A 22,303-nucleotide genomic window follows, 5' to 3' on the forward strand; every position below is an offset into this window, starting at 1 on the left:
ATGATATACATATTTCATATAAGGCAGGATCTTTCCAGTCTACATTAAGAAGAAAAGAATCTACTGTACTTTTCGGACTATAAGCCGCTACTTTTTACCCCACGCTTTGAGGCGTTGGCTTCTGTAGCTTTTCTCCACCACAACTTCCGGTTCCGGTCGAACACAACATTTACTAGCTCCCGACACAGAACAGTTGCTACCAGCAACCCCTCTGCTACCAGCTGTTACTGACAGGGTCGCTACAATATGGATGAAGTACCTTTGACCTACCTCACTAGGACTGTTAACAAAAAAGGTTGAACGAGTCTGCATTTGGGTCCTTGAACACACACCTTTCAGAACCCGTTGGTGATGATGGATTCTTTCACACTGTTAGGATCCACTGGCAGACTTGAGAAAAAGCTGATCGTCTCTGCTCATAGCTCTGAATAGCATTTACGGCTAACTGGCTTGGCCAGTTGCTGCTAGCACAACAGCTATTCAGAGCTATGCGCAACAACAGTTATTGCCTCATTGCTTTTCGTTTGGTAGCCTTGAGAGACCTTAGTCTGTAATGCAAGTATGTCTGCATGAAAAAGATGTACAAAGATATATTATATATTCACTAATGCTAATCGCGGTTAGCATTTCCCCATTGGCCGTAATGTTAAAATTAACTTAGAAGCTAGCGACATGTTATGATGTTCATAGAAGACAACTTTAGTACTGTTGAAAGCATCTTGCTGTTCAACGGGAACACCTGCGGCTTATAGACCAGTGCGGCTTATCTATGCACAAATGATTTTTTCTTTTAAAAATCAGCTGGCGCGGCCTCTATACCGGTGTGCTCTATAGTCCGGAAAGTGCGGTAAATCAATGATATGTACAAGGAGAGTTAAACACTGCACATTTCAACAGATGAGTAATAGAGTTATCAACCTGTGTCTCTAGACTGTGCACACTACAGCCACACCTTTAGTTTAGATCAGTGGCACGTCAGAAGTGTCTTACAGATAAAAGCTGCTGTTAAAAACCGGTTTCCTTTTTGACATGAAAGTAAATATAATATAAACCGGGTGTTATTTGACTCAAAATAGGGAATGACTGGTCTGATGCGAGACAGAGTCCGACAGTAATAAAGCGTTTGTGTGTATTTTGTCTCTCCATGCTTGTAAAGTGCCTTCACAGGCTGGAGGGCTGGGCCTGCTGCTGGGCCTGCTGCTGTATCTGTGCGTGGTGGTTTGGCTGAACCGCCTCACAGTCTTTAGGTCCCTCCTGCACCCCCCGAGAGTATATGAGGATGAGGGTGACGGTGGCAAAGGTCGTTGCATTCACAGGGAAGGCTCGTAGCAGCGTGGAGGTGAGGCCTCGCGTGAACACCATGTAGCCCTCTCTCCTGACGCTCTGACGCACGCAGTCGGCGATGCCGCTGTACTGGTTGACTCCACCCACCCCGTCCGCCTGCAGCCGCGATTTGATCACGTCCACCGGGTAGGTGGAAAGCCAGGAGGCGATGCCGGCCATGCCCCCAGCGAACAGCAGTTTGGGGATCATGTAGCGGTCGTCCGGCTCACAGCCGATGCTGCGCGTCAGCACATCGTAGGACAGGAAATACACTCCGAAGCCAGGTGTCTCGCGGATGAACGTGGTGACCATGCCTCGGTTTACACCCCGTAGACCCTCCCGGTTGTAGATGCGTGCCAAGCAGTCCAGGGAATTCTTGTACAACTTCCTAGAGGACTTCTTCTCTCCGGTGCCCTGCAATTGCATGCGGGTTTTGGCCAACTCCACGGGGCAGCAGATGACAGACTGGATAGCACCTGCTGCTGCACCAGCGAGAAACTGGTTCATGGGGGTGTCATGTGCCAGCATCCGCATGGTGTTTCCCTGAACACCAAACACTATGGCATTGATGAATGTCAGGCCCATCATGGGGGATCCAATGCCTTTGTACAAACCAAATGCCTGCGGAGGAGGTCAGAGACGTCGCATTAGACAAGATAGTTTTACCCATCACGAGAATGTTTTTAAACAAACAAAAACGTTTAGGTTCTTACTTTAACGGTTTGATGTCACATAACTTATTTAACAGATAAAATGTTTTTAAAATCACCTTTTGTGCTCATAATTTGAAAAAGAAGGTTACCCAGCATGCAATGTTTTAACTGGAGACCATAATAACAGCCATGGTGGCTGGACCTGGCTAAAGTTAGTTTATATCAAACAAAGCGATTGCATAGGTGTCATCGTGAGCAACAGGCACAGAAAAGTAGATGCCACATAACAATAAGTGACCTGAAGAAAGAACAGGAAAACCTTCGCGTGCTTAACAAGCAGACATACTGTACATACCTAGTCACTCAGTAATATTACTGCGTGCATATATTAGCAATAAATCCACGTACCGTCTCCTGCCGTATGATGGACTGGAAACAATGAAAGGTCCCACGATACAGCGGCTTATCAATACTCTGGACCTGCAGCCTCACCTGGAAGAGAAGACATTCAGTGATCATTTAAAGTAACCATGGAAAGACAAACAGTCCATAACAGAGGACAGGGAGTAAGAAGTCGGTTGGCCATCTACAATGTACAGTGACGACATGGCAACTCGATGTAAAACATTTGGCACGAGGCATTCAATACATATGTTGAAAACAGACTGACATATCTGTCTAACAGTTAATGGAACGTTTCAGTTTTTAGGTTTTTTTAACAGAGAATTACCTAAAAAGGTCTATGAAATTTTTATTAAACTCTGTAGTGACATGGTGCCTTAGAAGAAAGCATTTCCCCACCTTGACTGTGTCAAATGGATGTCCAACCAACACTCCAGCAGCACCTGGAGACAAAGGAAACAACTGTGAACATATTCTACGTAGTCTTCATTACCGTGACTTTTTCTACACATTCCAGTTTATCTGATTCTTTTCAGAGATCTGGACCACATCAGGCCTTTTTAAACCAGTCTTTAAAAGGACAATAAAACTCTTGCTGCTGGCACCGTTGTGTAATATTAGAGTGTGCTGCAATCTCCTCCAGGGTAACACTGCCTTATTGAGCCTGAGCCAGCTCGCTGGGCCGACCTCACCCCCTGAAACGTCCGTTAGAGTGCCTTTGAACGTTACATAACCGGGAATCTTGCAGCGCATGCAAACGTTCTGAAGTCTCATCTCAGTCTGTAATCAAACCCGACAACAGTTCCTGGACAGACCACAAACAACACTAAGAGCTAGCCCATCAACAAACAAAGGAATGACAGCATTAGGTTTTGACAGGCAAGGTCACGTAGAAATTTGACATTTTGCAATACCGTCTATTAATAGTGTGGTAGCTATGTATGGATGCGTTTGATCATTGCCGACAATGATGCCAATCAATGAGCAAGACGGCTTTATGACAGATTTTCATTGTATAAGATCATGATGTCAGATAATGGCTTTCAATGGATTTTGTACTATATCACAATATAATATATCAATATTGTGATATAAATGACATAGAGGGTTTTATCTACTGTATATCTTCCACTCCAAGGAGGTTAATAACATCTAATGCTGCAAATGTTTTCATTCCTGACAGATGTAATGATTAAATCAAACAATGAAAACAGTGGCATATGTCCGTCACAAGTTGGTAAACAAAGAGTTGAATTACTGGCTGAACAACATCTGTGTCACCCACAGTAAACAAACCACGGCCAGCTTATCCGTCATAAGAAGCTGCTTTGTCACCTGCCCCATTTGTAAAAAAAAAGAGCCAATCAGGAATGAGTCCCAGCTGTAAGCCAGGAAAGGAACACAAGCAGGCGTGTTTGACACAATGAGTACAGGTCATTGACCTCGGTGCACTGGGACGATCCAAGTACAGGAAAACAAGACGAGGGTGTTGCATCACCATGTCCAATGTGTCACCCATCTTTTAATGTCTGAACATGAACGCAAGCGTGATGCCACTTAGCTAAACTTATTTTGAACTAAGCACAAACTAGGCCGTCCTAAAGTGCAACAACCAGCTTCCCATTTGTCTGCCAAGCCAGGTCTCTGTTAAGAAAATAAAGCATGAGATTGGTCTGTGAATGGGGTGGGGCACGCTACAGCGTCTCAAATCAACTTTGGCTATATGTCAACTTGAACGTTATTCATCGAACAAAATACAAAAGGACAAAAGGGGCTGACAGAGACTTAACGTACCTCCGATGCATCCAGCAACGAAGTCCATCACCGCTCTTCAACGTCACCGAGCTGGAGGACTAAATATCACGTTACCTAACGTTGACTGAAGAGGCCCTTTAGCAATTCTGTGAAACGTTGTTTTTGTTTCTCAAACCAGTTTCCTTCGTTGTGCAGCTGACAGTCACCGTCCCTCGCTGTTTAATCTGTTTAATAGACTAACTGACACTTCCCTTTAGTCTCTATTTAGCTAGCGTAGCTAACTCCGAGTCCCGTTCTTATGCCCTGACAGTCCACAAATGCCAACAATTATATTTTGTTTTTCAATGTATTGTTTAGCTTGTTCTCAATCCTCTCCTGTTCACCGACCTCACAAAGCGGACACCCTCTACACTTGTCTTTATCACCGGTTTTTTTCTTCTCTATAGCACGCAAACTAGCGTCGGAAGGAATTTATTATTGGAGGGGCGGGAATTACCGGCCTTTTTATCCAATCAGAGTGAAGCAATGACGCCGACGCCCCACTTCGGACGTAATGCTTGTCATTCATTGGCTGCTTAACCACCAGAGGGCTCCCAGTGTTGAAATGCGTCATAGCGCTCGTGATGTTTTGCTTTTGAATGGACTGTCCCAGAGCCGTGTTTATTGAATCAAACGGCTCGTCATTCACAAATGTGTTCGATACGTTTATGTACTGATCATAACGAAATTGTACAATATGATACCTGGCAATACGCTTTAACAGTTCCGCTGAAAATGATTTGAAAAGTGGCGTTTTTTCGTGGTTCATTATGAAATAATTGCAGTGGTAAAATGGTGTATTTTGTTCAACTTTAATCGTTGTTGTACGCCATATCCACAACTTGCCTACGCTGACCGTGATGTATTTCGGCTGCCTTCGGTTCAAGGCGGGGCCAACGATTATGTGACGACCCAGTTCGTCCAGTAAGCCCCTGCTACGTCTCATAACAGCAACACATTCAAGGTTACCGATCCACACTCGAGGCAGAATGGGCTCACATCTGAACAATATCTGTTGGTCAGTCACCATCTGACAGGATGCACGTCGTTGATTTTGTGTCTGGATCATTTGCAGGTAACAGCTGACGCTAGTTTGTAATTACTGTCAGTTAGCATGAGCAGGCATGTGTTTGCTAAATGGCTAGCTACGGTATTAGCATGGACCGATACACTGACAGTTTATGGGAAGATTAGATTAACCGTGACGTTAACTTGTGACGTCATGTGTCTTGTAAAACGGGTTCTGTATGTCCTCTTATACATGGTATATCTGTACTGTACCCTGTAAATGTAGCCTGAAGAACTTAAGGAGTAGTATTTGACAAACACCTGTCATATGCACACTTGACAAGTATCTCACGTGCATGGGGTAACACCGTTCGGTCTCACGTTACTCAGCTCAAAATCATTTCTTAGATTTGCTTATTTTGTGTTTTCAAGGCTATATGTTTGAGATGAAGATGGTCTTCCTGACAGCTGCACATTATTAACAGGTTTTCAGTTGAAGGCCATAACCTTGTGCGTCACTGTGTTTCTGCTGGGTCCTTGATGCTCCCTTTCCTCTGGACACACAGGAGCATGTGGAGTTGCAGTGGGCTACCCTCTGGACACTGTGAAGGTACACTATTTGTATATATCATAAATGATTAGAATATAATAAATTGATGTCGTTTTTACATCATTCTTGTTTTTGTTAGGTCCGGATCCAAACCCAGAGACAGTTCACCGGGATATGGCAGTGTGTAGCGGCGACATTTTCAAAAGAAGGGGTGAGTGGAACAGGTGTAGACGACATATCAAGTGTGCCTGCTACTAAATGTTGTCAAATGACTCTGACAAGTTGTTTAGAGGCAAGAACAATGCGTATAAAGTGTGTATAAAGCATTGTGTAAGACACCACGCTACAGGAGGCCCAGGCTGTATTGCTGGTACGGGAGAAACCAGAACCAGGACTGAGTGGAGCAGTCTGTAAGACCCTTGCTGCAGTAAAGTTAGAGGTTTTCTAAAGGGGCTCTGGTGCTCGGAAACACTCCCCCTTTCGTCCACAGTGACAGCTTGAATCAACACAAAGTGAGAAATCCTCGCAGTAACACATGGTCCAGGGGGTCAAGAGCATCCTGCTGAGGTATATGAACATTATTCAGGGTGTCTGCACATCATCAGACACCCTCTTTAAAGTCAGAGAAATTTGATCTTTTTAATACAGGGAAGATTACTCAAGCTTTTATTTCCTCATGACTGGACTACTGCAATGCCTTGTTTACCTTTCTCAGTGCCCGAGATGTAGCCAAACGTCAGACTGTGCAAAACCTCTGCAGCCAGACTGCTGACAAAGAGCAAACACTCTTCTCACATCGCATCAATTTTAGCCTCCCTGCACTCCCTGCACCAATTTCCTTTAGAATCCATTTCATCATTACTTCCAATGCTTTGCATGGCCAGGCGCCAGAATAAATCAGTGAACTATTAACTCCCTATTGTCCAAAAAGGGACACTCGGATCCGCTGGGTTAGGCCTGCCAGCTGTTCCAGAGTCCAGGTTAAGGTCTAAGGGTGATTTTCAAAAATAGCTCTCTTGTGCAAACTTGATTTTAAGTTTGTTACAATAGTTTCACCTGTCCTACCTTATATGCTTCGGAATGATTCATTTGTAAACTTATTTTATACAGTCTTTTTTAACATTTTGTATTGGTATTGATCTGCTGTCTATGGAAAGCACTTTGTGCTCCCAGCTTGAAAAGTGCTATACAAATAAAAAATATTATTATTATTATTATTATCAAATTAGATATGGACTTGGATGCCAATTAGCTCGCATCAGAATGTAAAGACAATTTAATTGCCGACAGCAAAGTCAAGTGACAGATGGGGAGTCGGGTGCTGTGTCGTCTCTGTGGTTCATCATTTGGTTTCTCTCTTTTGTGTCATTAGGTGCATGGCTTCTTCAAAGGCATGACCCTGCCCCTCATCACGATCTCTATGACTTCTTCGGTGGTGTTCGGCACATACAGGAACTGCCTGCAATGTCTGAGTCAGGCGCGCGGAGCTGGTTATGGTCCAAACACCAAACTAGATATCTTCCTCTCTGGTATGACGGCGGGGGTGGCTCAGGTAACAGATATTTTTACAAAAGGTGTTTCAGTCCACCTGCAATTGAGGCTGTGAAAGCAAATGCAATGCATCGATTACATCCATGTGTATACTTGGCATATATGCCAGCAAAAACACGAATAAAATACATTTTCCAACGTATCCCCAGATGTTTATAGCTCTGCGGTTTTATTTAAACATGTTTTGAGGTATCCGCTTCTCAGATTTCTGCCTTTGCATCTCTCCTGATCTGCCTCCGACAGACATCAGTGATGTCTCCAGGTGACATCGTGAAAGTGCGTCTGCAGTGTCAGACGGCATCAAAGCGAGGAGGAACCAGCACGCCCAAACCCAAGTACCGAGGTCCAGTTCACTGTCTGCTGAGCATTGTCAAAGAGGAGGGTCTCAGGGGCCTTTACCGAGGAGCGCTCCCACTCATGCTGAGAGACACGGCGTCGTACGCCACATACTTTCTGACTTACGCAACGCTCTGTGAATGGCTGACAGACAGCGGCAAGGACAAACCAAGTGAGTGAAGTCAACACGGCATTTTCTGAAAATATCTGATCTAAATTGAAAATGTTGCATAAGCTGTAAAGTAGCTCATATCCTGGAGGAGGAGGCCAATAAGCACTTCATGGGGCAGCTTAAAGGCAGATAACAAAACTCTTTCCTCTTTATGTTACAATGTCCTTCAGGATTAAAAAGAGAAGTTTACATTTTAAATGTCAGTGTATCCCTTTTTAACTTCAGCGTCTTTCTTTTAACCTCCTCCAGGTTGGAGTGGCGTGATGCTGGCCGGTGGATTAGCAGGAATAGTAGGCTGGACCTTCGCAACCCCCATGGACGTGATCAAGGCGCGCCTGCAGATGGACGGAGCGCTGGAGAAGAGGCGGTACAAGGGTTTCTTTCACTGCATCACTGAGACAGTGAGGTCGGAGGGTGCCGGGGTGTTCTTCAAGAGCTTAGGCATCAACTGGCTGCGCGCATTCCCCGTCAACATGGTGGTGTTTGTTACGTACGAGGCTCTCACCAAGTTTCTCCGGGATATCGCTCACTGACCCCGTTCTCAAAGCCTCATATTCTGATTGTAATGGGGATGTACGTTTATACATAAGGGCAAAGACATGTAGTATGTCGTATTTCCATGGAAGGATTGTGTTTACAGCCGTGTTTAATATTTAATTAGGTCGAGTAATGTATTCTAAAATGCTCAGGGGGTTATTTGTCAGTAATAAGTCATGTTGGACCAGCAAGCCTTTCACCACTAGATGGCCTCCCTGGCCTGCTTGTTACATTTGTTTTCTCCTTTAGCTGTATGCTTATGAGAAGAGAACATTCTGCACGACTGGTGTAGTTTTTCGCCAGAAACCTCAAAGAGTTTTTCGACTGCCGAAACATATCTGTATTCGACTGCATTCAAGAGCCATTTCAGGCCTCGAGGCTGGCGTTGATGAATGAGCTGCTGCACACACACTTTACTTTGTGATATCCGTCCAGTCCCTCGCTGCATGTATACATATTAGATCATCCATGACTCACTTCCAGCTCAGTGGCAAAATGGAGAAGCTGGACAATTGAAATAAAACATATCTTGATATTTTCTTTTGAGTACTGATGAACTGGATTTATGAAATTATTATTCAATTAATAAAATTATAAGAAGAAACAGTGGACTCAGGATGATCAGTAAAGTAGTTTATCACTGTTACACACCGTAAAAGCAGATTGTCTGTCGTCAGAAGACGGCGCATATTTATTTGTTTCATTCCATCTTCCTCTCAAACATTCATAGAAGTTTGAAGTAATGATGAGTGGCGTGCAGACATTTTAAGGATAAAGGTTTGGTCTCAGAGTGGGGGACAGTGAAATCAGGGTTCCTCTACCGGGGGAAAAATGCAAATGAGCCGTAGTTATTGTCAATAATTACACCTGTGTTCACCCTGCAATGACATGTAGAAATGGCTGTTATTAAAAGCACTTATTTATTTGTATGATTGTCATGAAAATGCATATTGTGCCTTCCGTTATAAAGGAATTTAAACCAAATAATGAAATGCTGTATTCATCTCTGTTTTATTACTGCACTATCGTCACTAACCCAACATATTCCCCGTTGCACCATAAGAGCGTTCTCTTTACGACCTGAGCCTTGATAAATATTAGATTCGAGGATCTTTGTGTGATTATATTATGAATACAGCTGTAAATGGAAATGAATGCAGCAGTCAGGAAGTAAGCAGTGTTCTGCGCACAGCGCCCTCACCTCAGGACGAAACCAAATGAATGTTTTTTTATGGAAATAAAATGTGTACAACTGTGGATATATAACACAATGTTGAATGGTAAAGTGCCAGTTGAGGGTGGGACACAGATATACACACGTAATCATAAAGTATTCAGGTGACGAGACGGAAATAGACACATACACACAAAACAATGAACTTCTTCACAACAAGGCCCCCGAACACCCTGTTGTTTACAGGCGCTGCTGAATGTGTCCTGTGTGGTTGCACGGATCATAGCTCTACGTGCACTGTGCTAATCTGTTCTGTGGGGTTCTACCACCATCTACTGTACGAGTTGGACACCACCTTAATGTAATGTCATCCACAGCCAGGAAACATTTGAAGAGCTGCTTGAGAGAGTGAAGTGCCAACGCTCCGAGCGGCCCACAGACAGCATCACTCCAACAACTCCATCTCTCTTTCCAATTCTCGGCATTTGGGGAACCTGTTGTGTGAACTCACAGTTATGAACTCCACATGAGATATGGGTTAAATTATGTTTTAATTTGTTATACATGTGTAATTAGCTCATGCTTATCCCCCCCCCCCCCCCCCCCCCCCGCCATGAGTGCAATGAAGTCCCGAACTCAACTGTAATGATTGAATTGCTTCACGAGTAACAGATTTACTCTTTGGATGAATGGGGGTCATATTGGGTGAGAGGAGACCTGTTTTCAGTTATTCTGTGGCAGGCCTGTGGATTACACACTGTAAACAAGAACAAATTGAACATAAAAGGAGTGTCTTTTTAGCATATTTGTTGTTTATTGTTCGACTGGCTGCATAATCTTGAACGTGTTTTACAACTTGTAAAGATCCGTTGGTCTTAATAAGAACACTTGCCAGACTTTCTGTGTAGTTCACAGCCTTTGATCTGCGAGGGTAAACGGTTTGGCCGTACATAATACGGTGCTGTTGCTGAATCGGAACTCTTTTTATTTCAGTCCGCCAGGCTTCAGGGACCAGGCGTTTTCACGATTGGATGGATACTTGCTGAAATTCTAGGAATTGCGGACTGCGATGTGTAACAAGGCAAGCCCTGAATGTTGCCTTTGTAAGCTGCTTTTAAACACTGCATGTCTCTCCCCCCCTTATGCAACACCAGCCTGCAATTATGCATGCATCTGGAGATCTCATTGAATAAATTCACAGGCCGGTTGGTCGAGTAATGACTGGAATTAAGTGACACCTTTTCACAGATTCTTTCAACATGTTTGCCATGCTTCGGTGTGACTGTATTTGCTCACAAAACATGCTCCAAGGGATGAAGTAAAACCTACGCAAGAGACGTGTCCTGTTTGTAATATTTGTCAGTGATGACTTTCATGTCTTTTAACTGTATCACAGTGTACGTTTCAATGGCCTATGTTGTATATTCTGGCATCACATAGAAGCCCTCATCAATAGGCCCAAATTATCACTCTAATTCATTCCAAATCTTACGAATTCCAACTGTCTTTACAAAGAAGTGCACAAACGCATGATAAATCAACCAGGAGGGCGACTCATTAAATGGCGTTCACATAATGTTGGAAAGCTTCATTTCGTTGTCAGAATCGGTCCTCTGCAACTACCACTTGGGGCCCCCATTCACCAATTGCTGTTTGGGCTATTTTGGGAGCTCTGCGCTCCCCTGTTAGTGACGTGTGCTGCTGGGTAAATGTGCAGCTCCGGGGGACCTGGGCCTGCGACCTCAGATGGCATCAATTGGCAGAAGATGGCAGAGGGTGGGAGGGATGAGATGGAAGGGTAACAGCGAGGAGGAGAGGAACAGAAACGAAGGAACTTGACAGAAAACATTGAAAAAAAGGCCCAATTATTGCAAGATGACACAAGGACATGAGTGGGGTTTGAATGAAAGTACACAATGTTCAAAATGATAAAAAAAAGAAGACAGAAACTAACCAAAATAACCAACTCATCCAATAGAAATAGGTATTTTTACATGAATCTGAATAGAAAAATCAGTTTGCATCAGGTGAGAGTGACAAAGGCAGCATGAATGAGGAAAAATGAACTGTTATTCTTATGATGACGAACAAGTGTAGGGACGTGTGAGGTGATGACAGAGGTGGGTGAGTGGGGGCGCTGTTGTACTTCATACTAACCAACTGTGGCAAATGGAAAGAGGTAAGGACAGACTGAATAAATCAGTTTGATGCTCAGTGCAAATCTGCCTGATATGCTCCGCTGGGTAATACATTTGTCTTGTTCCTTCCATGAAGGACTGCTTAATGACGAGCAAAATAGATTTTAAATGGAAAATCAAAGTAATTCCTCTTTAAAAAGAACAAATCACAGCTGTTGAAATGTATTTATTTGGGCAGAGACATACTAACTAATACAATCATCGATTGCTTATTAAATATTAACTATTAAAAGCCATAGCAACTCATTCAAGCATCCAGCTGCATACAATGGGAACCAGTTCAGATCTCACCTTCACGCAATGAAACCACATGAGGCAGTTTGCATATGGAAAGACTTACGCCAGATAGAAAGTTGAATTCAAAATGTATAAAACTGATGTTTTGATGTGATCGCAAACTATCAACAAGCTATACAACATAGAGGGCTAAGTTGTGGTTTTGTGGTAAGTTGTGGTTTGTTTTCCAGAATAAGATCTACTAAAAATGATTTAGCCAAATTCTTCAACTCAACTGGTCTGCATGGTTTGGACATTAGCTGAGACAGATTTAATTCAAATCGGGTCAACTCAGAGGATCCATAAGTTCACCATAAATTCCTGAGACCTCCATTACAGAGGTGGGGCAGTAAGCACCCATAATAGGGATTCGCGTATTCCCTCCAGCACAAATATCCCGATGACCCTCACTCAAATTTCTCCAGCACTGAAAAAAAGTTTGCATCAATCAATACAACACCTACTTTCTCTTTCCTGTAACATCTAATCACCACTCTAGTTATGTCTTTATTTGCGCCGCTGGCACTGAGCCAGGTCTCTGTGGAGACGTCCTGTGCAGTCGCACTTCATAACATCATGTAAGAATTCAAATATGGGATTTGGTTTCTTGTGTTTATCCTTAGAGCTGTGAACTTGACATTCCGTGGAGAATATTTTTCACACCCCTGCACACAACTTTACAGCTCTTCATTTTAAAAACAGATATATTTTACTTTTCTTCATACTTTTATTGTCAACTTTGTTTCTTGACTGTTGCAGCGTTTGCTTTTTTTGTTGTCTTTCTATGTTTACTGTTGTGCACCAACACACTGGAGCAAATCCCAAACTGACTTGGCAATTAATCTGATCCCGACATGGATAGAAGCTGAAGCTCATATGACTCGAGTGAGAATCTATGATTTACATTCGACATTTTAGAAGAGTTTTAGGTATGAGAGCCCAACCCTGTCTCATTTACAGAGAAATATACTGCGATCTGATTTGTGCATAACATAATGGTGATGAACAGCAAGCATGTGCCCAATAGATTTGTTATGTGTTGCTATGCATGATTTTATTTCGCCCCATCTTAGATTGCGGTCATCAGGAACAGCTTGAAACATTTTTTGCTTTCAGATGTGGTCAGTCAACATGTTGTATCAAACAGCGTGCTCAAAGCATACTCCGACCACATCAACAGATTGCATGCAACATATCACTCGATTTTCTGGAGTAAAAAACAAATTAGTTTGTGGCAAATCAAATGAGTTGTATAAATGACCCAAACAACAGGACAGCTGTACAATGCAGAAAACTGTCGGAACGCCAATGTGATTGGAACGAATTCACCCCAACTGTCATTTGGGAGCAGCCTTATTGATGTTGCATGTTCATTTGGCTCCAGCTTTGTAAGGGTCAAGTCAGTCTCTGCCATAACGTTGTCCAGAAAAGGCACAACCAAGATATGTTAGTTTGTTGTTGATTCATGTCTGTCACAAGGGACAGGTGAGGGTCCAGCAATCACACAGCACTTAACAATGCAAGACGGTGGTGACGTGTAGTCCTCTTTTAGTTTTTGTTGACTGTTTCAGCCTCATGTCATTTGTTCTGGTATACAAGATAACAGATGGCACACAGGCTGGAGGCAAGGCAGGGAAGCGGGCCATTGGCTCGTCGGAATAAGAATTCTCCCAAACGGAGCCCAGAATGATCAGGCTTTAGTTAACAGAGAGAAATGAAATAGGCTTACAATTGATAAGGATTGCACGCAAAAATGTGCAAAATGGAATCTGCATTAGGAACCGAGGGACATGTTAGAAACTGGAACAAAAAAAAAGATGTGGATCAATGATCAAAGAGCTTTCTGCCTGTCTGTTTAAACCCAATCTCTGATCTTTTCCTAAATATCACCGAGTAGTTTTGTTGCCTAAACCTAAGGCGATTTCTGAAGACTAACTTCTCCCATGTGCTTAATCGGGTCAGTGAGTGCCTTGGATCATCACTACCCGGAATCACCTTCCACAACTCCACATGTTGCACGCGCTTGTGAACCAGGAAGCCAAGCCACCCATAGCTGCATGCACAGAGCGAGGGAATCCACACTACGCCTGACCTCACACACTGATCGTAATACTGATTGCCACAGCAACCAGTCTTTGTTTAAAGGAGCAATAACAGGCCAAGGGAAGTGCTTGAGAAAGTGAACTGAATTGAACCGTGCAAGAGTCTGCAGAGTGCACGAAGAAACAGGGAGAAGATTAGTGAGGAGGAAGGCCGTTGTTTTTGCGAGACAAGATAATGAGCATGCATGGAAAAAAACAGAGGAGGCACGAACAGAGGAAACACAGCAGCAAGCGAAGGACAAGAGAGAGGGGAAGTAAAGAGGAAGAGAAGCAGAAGCAAAGACAGAAATAGGATATCAGAATAAGAGAGGGGTGAATGGAGGGAGCCGCCACGCAGCGCTGGGAGCGAGTCTTGATGAGGGCATCTCTCATTGCCAACTCCCTCTGACAGCCTGGTGCAATGGCGGAGGGCGCACACAAACAGGCAGGAGATTCTTGACTCAGATGACACTTTGGCAGAGGAGAGCAAGAAAACCAAACTCAAAATATTAAAACCATGTGTTGAGCCAGATAAGCTGGAGATAAATTCCACATTTCCCTCGTTAGTTAGGACAGTCTTTGCGGCGTAATGTTGTGAATGTGCTCAGACGTTATAAGATGATGAAATGATTACATCTTCTCTGGAGTCAAAACTCAGCAACATCAGACTGTAGATTTGTAAACCGACCTTGATAAAGTTGCAGAATAACAAAAAACTTTATGCATAATTTACAACATCGATTTTTTTCCCATAATTGGCAACATAGATTGTTTTCCCATTTCTAGCTAATTAATAGAACACAAAAATGATGTGCTGGAAACTTCATTGGATTATACCGCTCACAGAGGAAACAACTGGGATATGGGTATGACAGGGGAACTACAATATCAGAGGCAACTTAGTCAGAGTGAACATGTTACTCATTAAAAGTGTTCCCAACTCCCAACTCATCAAACCAATGCTTATTCAGTGGGCCGAAGCCGCTTCGAACCCGCCTGACTAGCGGGTGACAAGCGAGTCACCTGATTGGTCAAATATACCAAATCACCCAGTCAAAAAAACAAGTCAAATAGTCCTGACCTGGGGAGCCCAGGACCATGAATATCCCAGTTTTTCCCATTTGCACATGACTTACGACACTAACGACTCGCATGGCTAACGATTGATGTCAATGTTTACTTTTAGTTTCACACAGGACACGAAAGTCCTGTTTGACCCCCCTCTCCTCCGCTTTATACTACGTCAGATGCTCTGAGCGTCTAATATTCACACGGATGGGTTTATATTGGAGTTAGTTAGGTGCGTCAATGTCAGACGAAGGGGCACTGACCAACCGTCGTTATTTGACAGCTTGGGAGTGAGACCGGGTGTGACCTGGATACGAGAGAGAGCTGTTTGTTTCAAGATTCCTAAAAACCATAAGTACACATTGCACAGTGTGGGGAAAGGGTGGATGGTTCCAACAGAGCTCAGCCGGACAATGGGCTCGTGTCCAAACCCACTTCAAAGTTATCTGCGGCAGATCAGAAGACAGTCATGTGAATCATTAAAATGAGCGTTTGTAAATGTTTTGTGAGGCGCCGACGCTCAACGTTCTTTCTAATTGGCCATCAGATCAGAAAATGGCAGAACTTGTCGGCCTCTTCAGCCTCTATCCTCTGCAACAAATGTATTATTCATGTTGCAATCTTGTTGGAGTATGACATTACTCTACACATAACAACATTTGCTTCATATATTGATATACAAAATGCTTCTGACCTCCACTAGTGATTATGTGACCTCACACATACGTGCACCTGCAAGATCATTAAAAGGAAAATGAACATGTGAGCAAATCAAGACTTGTGTTTTTCTGGGTTGAACCGTCACGTCCGTACTGGTTCCTGGACGGTAACGTCTGACTCAAGAGGCGAAGCCGTTCAAAGTGCACAGAAAATGTACACCGCGCACTTTGTTGGAGTTGTGACAAGAGCTAAGAAAAGCGACCTTGGCAATAATTCTAAAATTGAAAGTTAAGTATGGACAACAAATTAAACAAACAATCCCTTATAAGGACGGAGGCGAATCCCTCTTTGGGCTTAAATAAATGTTCAAGCTGATAAAATCGAAACAAGCATGCTTTCATAAGGATGTGGGTTGGTTGTAAGGACAAGTATATATTGTCCTTACATATATGGACTGCTCTGACCAGTCTTTGTTCACAGCAAATCCTTACAGTTTAGGGCTTCAACGAACAGTTTGTCATCGTTGAATCTGTTGTATATTTTCTCCATAAATGTCCACTGTGATATCTTCAAATAACTTGTTTTTATCTTAAAAGTATTCGGTTGTCTCTCAAAGAACACTGAGAAGAACTGAAAGTACCATTTCATTTTGATTGACTAATCTATTGATGGACATTGTTCAGACTTATAATAAGGGGGGGGGGGGGGCGTCTGGTGGGAGCCCTGCAGGTGTGATAGGGGTGGTTTGCTGTACTCTCATGAACCCCGTAGTTCTAGCAGAGCTCAGGAGGACATTGGGCTTCTTGACAAAGAAGCCTTGTATCCTTTTGGAAGATCACATGAGGCCACAACCTTTTGTTTCCCATCGGCTCAGCTTCCAACTGCTGCTTGACGTAGACGTCCACTCAACATCAAAATAAACGTCCTGAGCCCAATTAATTACAGAATATATCACATCTTCTCCAAATGCATCCATTTTGCTGTGACACTCAATGATACATTGTTGCCATTGTTTCTTGTGAGCTCATGATGTGGTTGTGCATTCCCATGCCTTTGTTGTTGCTGAGCCACCTTATAATGGTGAATCGTCTTCTTGTTAGACTGAGCTGTGTTGTAATTTACCTCTTTCCTGGAGTAAAAATCTTTCGTAGTAGCAGGTTTTATTCAAGTCAGTACAAGTACTGATTTCCAATACTGAGAATAAAAGCACCCTGATTATAAATCAGAACTTTGTTCTCTTTTGTGTCTTGTGGTCCAGTTGACCAACTCACAGAGTAAAGCAGAGGGAAGAAGAAGAGAGGCAGAGGAAGTAGAGCTGAACGCGATGAGGGTTCAGAGTGATATCTATATGCTGTGTGTCTCATTCGGACAATTGGATTCATTTTTACGACTTTTAAAAGTGTTCATGAATAGCTAGCTGGTTTGGTAGATAATACCATTTGCAGTGCTTTTCCTCTATATAGCCTGTACATTTGCACAACTTACATATCAATATATTTTTAATGGGTGATTTAAATTTAAACTCATAAAAAATGTGTTCTCATTAAACATGAGAATCGGATGCTAACCCACCACTCCAAGACGCAGCCTGTACACACAGCCTGTACCCGACTTTTTTTTTTTAACTACAGCTGTGATAGAAAGCATCTAGATTCAACTGTTGAAGTCCCATCCATCTCCCTGAAGAAGGTAAAGATAAGTGACATTGTTGACAGTATTACACTGTGGTTCAGACAATACGGAAAATACATTCAAGTTTCATTATCAGATGATAACGAGCTTGTTGAGGTCATGCATCATAATGATGCAATGCACTTGTGAGTAATAACAGGTACGAGATACTGCAGTGCGTCATTGTCTTTCTCAACCTACATCAGTCTTTTTCTTCTTATCTCTGTTATTTGAATGAAATCTCCCAGAACATAAACGCATCATTTTCACAGTTACATAAAGCCTGGAAGACAACAGACACTGCAGATGGAGCATCAATTGTTGGACACCTCCTTCAGTTGAGTGTCTGAAAGGAAAAAGGCAAAATGAATTGCATTCATTTGAATGATTTAATTTTCCCTTAAGTGCATGTATGCTTGAATGCTTTGATCTTGTTTTCCACATCCTGACACACTATCCAGTCCTGTTACAGAAATAGACTGGCATCAGAACATCAGCGCTGACACACAGACTGAACTCTTTGTCCCTTCATCCCTGTTAAGTCATTTAACATAGAATGAAATGATTTCAACACCGGGGTCAGCCACATTCATTTTTCTGACCGCACAAGGGGATCTGATTCAAAACTCGTGTTTGGCATGGGTCACAACATTGCAATTACTCTCCAAAACATCAACAAACTTACCAAAATAATAAAGACTTCACAAAATGCATCAGAAAATAGAATACAAAAGACAAGATAAAATGCATGCCAGCATACACCACAAACCAGGAAGTGGTAGGACCCCAGACAACAAGAGCTGGCCATGACTATGCCTTTGTTTATGTCCTGTTATGTGGGTGGAGAGTTACACCAATCATTGGTTACACCTGCCCTACTCACCTGTCCCTGGTGGCTACACATGCATCATTTCAAAGCACAAGGATGAGTGACCATACACTGCTTATAAGAAGCTGACGTAGTCGATGTGACGTCACCGATTGGTTTATGAACTATGGTTTTGAAGCCTTGAGTATGGCGATTTGGCCAACGCTATCTTCTTTTTCTTTCTTGCAATGAATGAACACAAGTGACCCTATTTGGACTGCGGAGGAGTGATGTAGAGATTCTGTATTTGGCTCTGGTAGCTGTCGCAACCTGTCAATCACAGACTTTTGCAACCAGAGAAGTCGTTCCTTGTTGGTCAGCAGAGAGAATGCAAGACAAAGGCACTTCCTCATGAGCTTCACTTTCAAAAGCGGAGGTTGTCGCCTCTTCCGAATCGAATTGAGTCTCATCCAACGATGAAGCGTTTGTTGTTGTTGTTTTTTAAAGTGACCTTTACATTAGAATCATAGAGACAAGTTTAGATTTCAATCGATAATGAACACCACGAATAATGCACTCCCATGTTCTTTCTGTTTCTGCGTGACAAATGTAAAGTCACAGATGCCTGGGACCAGGCTAGCCTGCAATGAGGCCAATGGAGTTATTGACATACCGGAACGTAAAGAGGTCACACAAGCCGACATTTCACTGATACAAAGGCTCGACACAGCAGGCTCGCATCATACTGATGCTGGTGTTATTTGCATGTCAGCAACTGATCCAAAACCTTCTCTGCTCCACTTAACAATTATTACGTCTGTGAAACTGTCGTTTCGTTTCTAGCGTTCAGTTTCAGGGAACAAATGGAGGGGCCCTATTATTGCTAATTGTCACCATCATTCATTCTGCTTTGGCACAGGAAAATACAAATAGCAACGTTGATTGACTTTGATTAAATGAATTTGTTTTGGGAGGTTAGTCCCTCTTGCATTAGACTCGCTCAATGAACCTTCGTCTCGCTGACCTGATTCAACCTCTGCTGCATTGCTCAATTTGCCAGTTTGTCGAACTGCTGTATTTGAAGATACCAGGGCCTTATTTTGCAAACAGCACTCTGCCAGCAACAGGCCACCAACCCAAGCCTCATTCGGGAAGAAGCATCCAGAACACATGCAGAGCATTGGAGTGTAGAAAACAACTTAAATTAGGATACACAGAAGATTAGAGGATTATTCATTGTTTAAATTTGACGAAGTAAGCATTTCCATATCAATAGAACTGTATTTCATTTTGTTTTGAACTTGGATTTACTGAACAGTGTTTAGTTTGTGTTTGTGCAACAGAGCTCTGCTAAATTCTAAATCTACTCATTTTAAACCTATAGTTTTTCTTAACTGATTAAAACTAATCTCGGATTAAATGAATGCTTGCTGGTGCAGTCACTGACAAAACATTTTGACTCCCCATAACCAAGAGAGATCCGTGAGCATGAAGTCATAAATGAGCAGAAGTCAAGATTAGCTTTGGACAGACAGATCTAACAAACTGAGAAATCTTTGTGTTTATGTTTGAAATTATAAAAACAAAAATGATAAATTACAGGATCGGAATTAAGAGAATGATTGACTGCAGCAGGCGCCAACAAAAAAAACAATTCGATGAATTGGGCTCTGGTTCTGGTTAAGGTCAATAAAGAGCACACAGGAAACACAACAGACTTGTGGAATGAACAACCAAAGTGACAGAAGTCTGGTGACTAAATGTCTCAAAGCGTGCAGGAAGTGAACAGCAGCGTTCACTTACATTTAAAAATAGTATTCACTCAAAACATTCAAGGTTTAAACTGCAAAATGACCCGACGACACGGCGGCGGCTCCGCGGAGGAAATACCATCTGACTCGTGCATGCAGTGTCTGATGGTCAAGGAAGTGCAAGGTGGCGTCAATCCAGCCAGCACCCTCAGCACTCTTGCTGATCGATGCCGCTTGCAGATTTAATTTGGTATTGTGTCCGTCTGAAGAATGTTGCAGCTGATCAAAAGACTACAATTGAACTTAAATCTCAATCGATATAGAAGTTGTCATTTTATTTTGTCATCCGCATGATAGGACATCTTTCACATCATGAAACAGTCATTGATAAGTTCAAAGCAGGATATGGGATGACATTAAGAGAGTTTGCAAAATAAAACCGCTCATAATTTTTGTTTTTCTGGCTCTGAACTGAATATTTGACATCAAAGAAAATGTCAGAAGAGAAAAGGGCTAGAGCTCATATCAGCATCAGAGGGAGGAAGCTGACTGAAAGGCTTTGAAGTGCTCATGACGACACGTTGCAATATCTGAGAAGTGCCCTGAAATATTTGTGGAAAGCTGCTTTCCTGGAAAAACTCTCTGCTTTGGAATTGTGGACTTTCTGATTTCAGCCACATGGATTTATAAAGATAAGATTGAACTGACAAGATTTGACCCGATTTCGATTTGTCACATCTGACCTTCAGGCTTTGAGTTTATCTGATAAAAAATGGGAATCTAAACGAAATCTACAAAGGATTTACAGTATAATGTCAGATTACACCTGACATTATACTGTAAATCCTTTTTAAATTGATGTTGGATGGATATATCAAACTCAAAGCCTGCAGATCAGATGTGACGAAATCTAAATCGGGTCAAATCTTGTTGGTTTACTCTGCCAATTGAATGCAGCTGCAAACAATTCAAATATAACAAGATTTATTTCCCCCACAACATGCTTTCAAACCAGCCCGGTGTCACAGATATAAAAGAAACGGTCGCGACCTGTTAACAACGCATTACGTAATTAGTAATTAGGATCGATTTTTGTGGTGGACACAGATTAAAGGCATCCGTGTGACAGCACAGACAGAGCTAGTTACATATTATCAAGCAGGAGGGGAGTTGGATGGATCAAACAAACACAGGTCTGTAACCACAAGATCGGTGTTCGAGACCGCTGTTCGTCACAAATTACCGAATATGTTGCACTCGTGGTGTTTTTCTTCAACCTAAGTGATTTAGAAGCCTAAACTTAACATTGGTTTGGTTACTTTTAACCCAAGTTTACACACCTATATTAAGCCCAATCCTAAACCTAACATTCATTTGAAACTTGCGCTGAGTGACACGAAAAAAAAGAAGAAAATTTGTGTCCATGCACACGAATCAATATATCAAATTCTGTGACTATTTCAGGAACTGCTGTGTTAACAGAAGTATGGAGGCAGGTATTGCGTTGGATGTGTTTCCCAACCTATCTATCTGAGCTTTTTAGTTTGCACATATCGTCTCAGCAGATGTGACAAAAGCACCAAAATGTAACAAGGCAAAGTTGAGAAACTGAAGACAGACACTTTTAAGGGGTGGTGATAGATCTATTTGTCATGAAGTGTAGATTGAAATCTGTGTGTTTGGTTTAGCCTGCTAGGTTTACAAAAGAACAACGCTGTGTCAGTTTAAATTCTTTGAATATTACAATAATCTCAGTCAAGACCAAAGGCCACTATGAACTGGTGGCGGCAGCTCATTGCTTTTCTCGGTCATTTGTAAATTATTTGACATTTATTTGACACACACAGTTTCATTCTTGTGTCACTCATGTGTAAATATGATATTAGTCACGTTTTTCTTGGTCTAGTCTGTGTGTGTGTGTGTGTGTGTGTGTGTGTGTGTGTGTGTGTGTGTGTGTGTGTGTGTGTGTGTGTGTGTGTGTGTGTGTGTGTGTGTGTGTGTGTGTGTGTGTGTGTGGGAGGGAGATGGATGTCACAAAAGACAGCAAAAGCAATGTTGGCTTTTTGCCATTCACACAGCCACTACTAAATGCATCAACAATTGATTAGCAATTGAAAACTGTCACGGTAGCCTGAAATCTGAAATATTGTATTTTTGGCAACTTGTGTTTTACTCTCAGAACGGCAAAGGTCTCGGTTGACAGCTCAATAACACCTGAGAAGTTATTACAGCTTTCCACATACAAGTTGTGAGATTTTATGGAAAAGCATACGTGCAAGAATGTTTTTCC

At 42.5% G+C, this 22,303-nt stretch overlaps 2 protein-coding genes across 3 annotated transcripts; one reads left to right on the plus strand and one right to left on the minus strand.

Moving 5' to 3' along the window:
* Window positions 1–1,161: 1,161 nt before the first annotated feature.
* Window positions 1,162–4,277, minus strand: LOC306793595 (mitochondrial basic amino acids transporter-like; the record flags this gene model as incomplete). Its single annotated transcript, XM_079291261.1, has 4 exons — window positions 4,173–4,277; window positions 2,778–2,821; window positions 2,385–2,468; window positions 1,162–1,944 (listed from the first exon to the last, which is right to left on the minus strand). Exons 1-4 carry the CDS (start codon window positions 4,198–4,200, stop codon window positions 1,162–1,164), a joined length of 939 nt encoding a protein of 312 aa, XP_079147387.1. The 5' UTR covers window positions 4,201–4,277.
* An 845-nt stretch (window positions 4,278–5,122) lies between these two features.
* Window positions 5,123–9,234, plus strand: slc25a47a (solute carrier family 25 member 47a). 2 transcript variants are annotated; one of them, XM_079290408.1, is made up of 6 exons: window positions 5,123–5,247; window positions 5,666–5,790; window positions 5,870–5,941; window positions 7,103–7,282; window positions 7,525–7,789; window positions 8,039–9,234. In XM_079290408.1, exons 4-6 carry the CDS (start codon window positions 7,124–7,126, stop codon window positions 8,320–8,322), a joined length of 708 nt encoding a protein of 235 aa, XP_079146534.1. In that variant the 5' UTR covers window positions 5,123–5,247; window positions 5,666–5,790; window positions 5,870–5,941; window positions 7,103–7,123; the 3' UTR covers window positions 8,323–9,234. The 2 variants fall into 2 exon arrangements, with proteins under 2 accessions (XP_079146534.1, XP_079146533.1); XM_079290407.1 differs by having other exon boundaries at window positions 5,125–5,247; window positions 5,747–5,790.
* Window positions 9,235–22,303: the final 13,069 nt, after the last annotated feature.

The sequence above is a fragment of the Melanostigma gelatinosum genome (assembly GCF_949748355.1).
Source record: "Melanostigma gelatinosum genome assembly, chromosome: 19".
NCBI lineage: Eukaryota > Metazoa > Chordata > Actinopteri > Perciformes > Zoarcidae > Melanostigma > Melanostigma gelatinosum.

Coding starts and splice junctions, on each gene's coding strand:
- slc25a47a (XM_079290407.1), top strand. CDS start 5,211: ATGCACGTCGTTGATTTTGTGTCTGGATCATTTGCAG. Junction 7,283..7,524: donor TGACGGCGGGGGTGGCTCAG/GTAACAGATATT, acceptor TGCCTCCGACAG/ACATCAGTGATGTCTCCAGG. Junction 7,790..8,038: donor CAGCGGCAAGGACAAACCAA/GTGAGTGAAGTC, acceptor AACCTCCTCCAG/GTTGGAGTGGCGTGATGCTG.